This window comes from Sinocyclocheilus rhinocerous, unplaced genomic scaffold (assembly GCF_001515625.1).
Source record: "Sinocyclocheilus rhinocerous isolate Xijiao unplaced genomic scaffold, SAMN03320098_v1.1 scaffold222, whole genome shotgun sequence".
Taxonomy (NCBI): domain Eukaryota; kingdom Metazoa; phylum Chordata; class Actinopteri; order Cypriniformes; family Cyprinidae; genus Sinocyclocheilus; species Sinocyclocheilus rhinocerous.
Genome location: NW_015625652.1, coordinates 1728475 through 1734809, shown reverse-complemented (window position 1 = coordinate 1734809; position 6335 = coordinate 1728475). Strand labels below are relative to the sequence as shown.

General features: G+C 36.7%; 1 protein-coding gene across 6 annotated transcripts in view; it reads right to left on the bottom strand.

Moving 5' to 3' along the window:
- Positions 1–884: 884 nt before the first annotated feature.
- LOC107705663 (polycomb protein SCMH1-like) overlaps positions 885–6335 on the bottom strand; it is a 21294-nt gene continuing 15843 nt past the window's right edge. For all 6 annotated transcript variants that reach the window (XM_016509064.1, XM_016509087.1, XM_016509056.1 and 3 more), the window contains exons 15-16: positions 2926–3068; positions 885–1947 (exon numbers count right to left, since the gene is read on the bottom strand). In XM_016509064.1, coding sequence (XP_016364550.1) covers positions 1825–1947; positions 2926–3068 — 266 coding nt within the window. In that variant the 3' untranslated portion in view covers positions 885–1824. The remainder of the gene's footprint in view (positions 1948–2925; positions 3069–6335) is intronic.

Below are 6335 nucleotides of genomic sequence, written 5' to 3'. Positions count from 1 at the left end.
GGGTTTTCCACACTACAAACTACAGAGGATTTGTAAGTCACATGACTATGTTATTTACACTGTATTTGTGTACCGTAGTGTGCACACATACTGACTTTTACTGAGGGATTTGGTCAACGTGTTGCACCCTGAAAGACACCTTCCTGTTTTTTGAGAATGTGGTAAGATTTACAGTACGTGACATCCCCTCACCTCGGCTCTATACGTGTACTCATGTCAGTCAGTGAAAACCGCCACAAGTGCACTTTCACTATAGCCGTGGTACTCAGAAACAAGGTAATTCTTGACAACTGTTGCATTAATTTGGATTTGCTATATTTTGTTTTACTTTTTTTACTACAAAAATGTCCTGACCAAATATAACTTTCATATGGTTCAAACAAAACATGATATATTTTATTTTAAATATCTTCAAGACTGTAAAGAACATAGATAATATTTTTTATAAAGTTCTGGTCTATGTGCTTTTCAGCAAGCAAGCTTAAAAATAATAGAACAAAAGAAACCAATAATGGTTGTGCTGCCCCCATGTGGTTGATAAAAGTAGTGAACCAGCACTTTACATAAATACAGTAGAAATCAGCTCAGTCTTAATGTTTTTGTTCTTTTTGAACAAATAGACAGTGGAGGGCGTTTACAATTCAGAAAGTGTAAAGTAAAATTTGAGATCTAATTAGTTTAAAACCCTAATTTGTGTAATTCTATTTTATAGCAATAAAGTTTAAGGTTATAATAAATCCATTTTTGTAATAAAATAACAGTATGCATTCTATCAAAACAAACCAGACATTAAACTAAAGTCTGAGGGAAAGTCATGAAAAAAACAACAACTAACAGAAGAAAAGCTCCATATTTTTAATTGAAGCTTAAGAGTATAACGCTGTCAACGTATGCACTCTACAATATTGTATAAAAGTACAAACAACAAAGACAATGTAAACATCAACACGATATAAAACACAGGCAGAGTGTATAATAGCTGCATGTAGAAGTAGGTGCGGTCATACTAGACTTCCTGTCATATGCATTTGAACACATGAATGCAAGTTTATTAAGAAGTCTTGTGCTTTGCTTTGAACTGCTGCAAATTGGTATGACAAAAAGACATCTGACCAACAGAGGATCTAAATGTCACACATTGACCTTTTGGACCAATGCAATGCAGAGAATAATGTCTTTAACACTGCATTGTCTGCAGTGTTGCTGTAAAGTGGAGCAGATAATATAACATTATGAATGCTTTGCAAGTCTAGTGTGACTGCTTCTTAATTCCTAAATGTGCTATGTGTATAAAGTATGGAGGATGAGTAATGGTCTCTGAGGTGTCAGGCCAGAGTGATTTCCAGCATAATGGGGGAGGTCTAGTGTTTATCTGCAGTTAATTGAAGAAAGTCAGTCTTGTATAAAAAAAGCCATACAAAACACCCTTATTGATGTAGGGTGAAAAATATACAATTAAATGTGTCGTACAAATCAAGGCCCAAAAACAGCCTTTATACTGTCCACTTCACTGCTTCAGTCAAGTCCGAACATGTGAAATGTTCTGATACGGTACTAACACAACCGTAAGTGTAACGTGAGAACAACCGTAAGGATATCAGTCATAAAAACTGATTATAACAGTGCTATAATTAATAACAGAATGCATTAAAACCTGGAGAAATAGACTATCAAACAAAATGAAAGGTAAAAGAGATGGGCGGAGCTTGAAAGCTTGCCGACACCTGCTACAGTACTGGGGGACACAAAGATCCCAGCATGCCGTGTATCTTGAAATGTGCTTGGAAGGGGTAAAGGTCGAAACCCATTCAAGTGCCATAAAGGTCAACGGCCCTGTTTCAGTCTGTCGATGTGGAAGGTGAGTTTAAGGGCAGGACCCAACTTCAGCCCCATGTATTTCATCATGACATCACTGCGGAGCAGGAGGAGAGCTTTACCGTCAATTTCCTGCAAAAGAAGAGTATCACCCAGCCAAGACAATGTTTAGCATTTTATTGCACAAACAATAAGACAGAGCATCTTTCATGTGTAAGAAGATACTGGACACAAAATCAGAAAAACAGAAGTTCGCAATTCTGACTTTATTACTCGCAATTGCGAGTTTATATCTCGCAATTCTAACTTTATAACTCGCAATTTTGACATTATAACTCCCAATTGCGTGTTATAAAGTCAGAATTGCAAGATATGAACTCGCAATTCTGAGAAAAAAAAGTCAGAATTGTGAGATAACACACACATTCAACTAGGACTTAATACTGCTTATCAGCAAATCAATAAAATACTAGACTTTACTAGTTTTAATCAATATTATTAGAGGTTAAGTGATAATGGATTTCACTCATACAATAATGTGTTTAAAGAAAGCCAATAAACAGATTATAATGCTGATACTATCACAATCTATATAATGAATGTGTTAATGTTCTTAGCCTTTCCTTCTGACAGGATGTCAAAAGAGTTTTTTCATGAAACCAAAATACCAATAATAACCAGAAAAAAATGTATGCATGATGTTGGACTTTTGATTATAAACATGCAACATTTTACAAAATAAAAAGCATAAAGTAAACACTGATAATTCATTAGCAGTGAATCGAATCGAATCGTGAGTTGAGTGAATCGTTACATCCCTATTAGCAGTATCTCATAAGTAATTGCTTGGCATAAATGCATTGTATTTATTGACTGCAAAATTTACTGGAAACACAATCCAGCAGAAAGCATTGCATTTGACTTTGAACATGCAGTGCTCATATTAATTAACTTAAATTATCGCATTTTTAAGTTGGCTGTATAGCAATTGTTCCATCCCCTGACTTTTTATGACTTTAAATTTGATCAAACTTTTATGAAAATTTAAAAGTCCAACAAAATTACAGATTTTTTATTATTTTTTTAATGGACCCTGTGTTCCTCACTTACATGTTTACGGAAGAGGTCTGCATGGGGTCCGAGCTGAGGGTCAATGTCTCTGATGAACTGCATAACATCCTCCACCGTCCACAGGTTGGGGTCTTGTCCACTGGGTCGCAGGCTTTCCCTCGAGCTCAGAAAACGCTCTGAACCTGAGCGGCAATCAAGACATATCAGTAAAAAATTTTGTGAGGTTCGTAAGTTGTTCATATGCAGCGGCGGTTTCTCCATTAGGGCGATTGGGCGACGCACTACCAAAGCGCGAAAGGGAGGGATTTTTTTCTTTCACATTCAACCACAGTGTTACGCTAGCTAAGGATTGGTGGGAACAGTGACATCCAATAATATTTAAAAACTATTTTGAATTTTAACAACAAGAAAACATTAAAAACTACTTTAATATCTTTATCAAATGTGAAAAAATAAAAATTAAAAAAGAAGAAGAAAAAAGAGAGACGGGCCAAGCTACGCCAACTCAAATTCAGTTGTCAGTTGAACTTAATCGACATCTTGGCGAACGTTACCTCAGTGCAGATTAATTCTATCGTGTCATTGTAAGAAATACCATTCAGTCGTCGTAGCAATAAGGATAAATTGGCAATTAAAGAATTAGGAACACCAAGACCAAATTTAAACATCAAACATGTATCTACAAAGGGCGGCAAACAAAGATGCATATGGACAGTTGCTTAAAATTGGTGGCTTTCGGGACGGTCAATATTGCCACACAGTTGGATGACAGCTACCGTATAGCTGTACGTCGATTACGTTAAAAAGAGCAGTGTAATGTAAGGGATCAATGTAATATAAGTGAGCAATGTAATGTAAGTAAGCAGTGTAATGTAAGTGAGCAGTGTAAGTGAGTAATGTAAGTAAGCAGTGTAATGTAAGTGAGCCGTGTAAGTGAGTAATGTAAGGGTGCAATGTAAAGTTAATATAAGTGAGTAATGTGACATAAGTGAGCAGTGTAATATAAATGAGCTGTGTAATATAAGTGAGTAATGTTGTAAATGAGCAGTGTAATATAAGTGAGTTGTGTAAATAGTGATTTATGTGACTTCAATTATTTCTTATTAAACTGAAATTGAAGTAAAAAGTTTTTTGGAAAACCACATCCTGGCTTCAGTCTTCATTTGCTGCTGAATTGTGTTAACACGCATGTAGAAACATAAGGAGAGCAAGAGATTGATTGTTAGAGTCAGTTTATTTTTAATTAATACTATAGTAGTTCAGTTTCCTTTACATCTTTAACTAGCCATTAATTTATCAATTGAATGGGTGACCTATCCTCATTAATCATGCAAACATTTGCCCCCCCTGAGAGAATTGGCAGGAGCCGCCACTGTTCATATGAATGCATTCATGATTTATAGTGAGATTTGCAGTGGGGTCGAAAAGTCTAAAACGCAAATGAAACATTTTCCATTTTCCATCTATTATTACAAGTAATTTGTTCATTACAAAAGATATTAACAGCATCACAATTTTGAATGAAATTGAAAAATTACTTTATTGCTTTTGCTTTAACAAGCAGTTCATGAACTCCACAAGTCTGTAAAACATACAGAACATCTGACCTTTTGTACAAAGGAGTCAATGTCCAGGGTTCGTACACATTTTTACCAATACATTTCCATGACTTTTGAGACAATATTCATGACCTAATGTTCCATTATTTTACAATAAGAATAAAAATCAGTTCAAATTATCATAGCATATGTTAACTTTTAGCTATTGTTTGCATTCTTGTTTTAGTAACAAGTACAAGCTGCAACTGCGCCAGATGTTACTCCACACAGAGACCATATCACATCACTGAATACTATCATTTAACTCAGTTAAAATCAGGACCTGAATTTCGTTTTGGAAACTTTTCTCGTTCGCAACTGTTTACATTCGCTTAAGAAAAAACATACAGTGCTTATGAGGATACTCGCCAGGATGGCCATTTTAACGTCATATTGTGTGTATTTTTGCCGCTTAAATGCAACAAGCTGCGCTTTAGAGCCTTGCATTTCAGCCTGAGCCCGACGGGCCCCGACTTATTTACGGCTTCGGGAAAATTTTCATGTCATAGCTTAGACGCGGGCCGGGCATCGGGCTTGTTTTAGGCTTCCTCATTTTTATAATTTAGATATCCATCAATTATGGTGATGAAAAGGATTTGCCGCGCTGGTGGAAACAACACGAGACCTACCGCGACTGTCAAGAGAGGCTCGACTGTGATTAGTGTCCAACAACAGCAGTGAAGAAGAGGAAGAGCTGGAAGAGTTCCGCGTTAAAGCGCACGCAATAAAGCTTGCCACAAAACCCCAGCAAGTAATTACCATGTTGAATGTGTCGGGGCCAGGGGAAATAGAATATTCGCTGAGTTTCAATTAATTTTTGTGAAACACTTCTGCTCATGACCGAGACGGCAGAAAGTGCACCCTGTTTGTTTTTTTTTTAAAAACGACGTATGCCGATATTGTGAGTGCACACAAATAAATGTAGACCCTTAACAGTCTCGAATGATGTATTACTCTTACCTTTATGAGCAAAAATGACTGTTGTTTCCACTGTTATAAGGAAAAAAATGCAAGTAATTGCACTGGCGACTCCAAGTCCTGCAGAGCGCGCTTTAGCTTCCACTCTCCGCACAAACGATTGGATATGCACCTAATATAGCACACATTTATATAAGATATATAAGATTTATAGATATAGATTTTATTTTAGTCAAGTGGTGATGATTTGAGAAGGCTAAATTGATCAAACATTGGCAAACTCACTGTCTGCCGCTGGCCGCTTGGTCATTAGGCTACTTTAAAAACAAAAACTTGAATTTAACAAACAAAAAATGTTCCAAACATATTTCTAAATTAACTTAAAGGGGTCATATGATGCGATTTCAAGTTTTCCTTTCTCTTTGGAGTGTTACAAGCTGATTGTGCATAGATAAGATCCCTGAAGTTGCAAAGACTAAAGACTCAAAACCAAAGAGATATTCTTTATCAAAGTTAAGACTCTGCCACGCCCCCCTAAAACGGCTCGTTCTAACACGCCCCCACATATCTACCTCACTATGTGAAAATATCTGCGTAATGCCGCTCAAATGTGCACGCAAAGAAAGAAGGCGTGGTTTCAGTAACCGCAGTTAGTGTTGAAGCAGCCATGTCAGGGAGACGCCGTGTGCTTCTAGGCGAAAGCAAAATCACTTTATTTGGCCTTCCGAAAGTAGATGCATTTAGGAATCTTTAAGATCACTTACAACAGAACAGCAATGCATTTTATGGACGACCGTTTCATGAACCTAGGAGAGGAGGTAATTCTGACTTTGCTATGACAATCTGGAGCTTCTGAATCAGCTACTGTTTTGTTATTAGTTTAAGTATTTGCTATTGACTGTTAAAATGCGGAGTTTTGCGCATCGTGTGAGT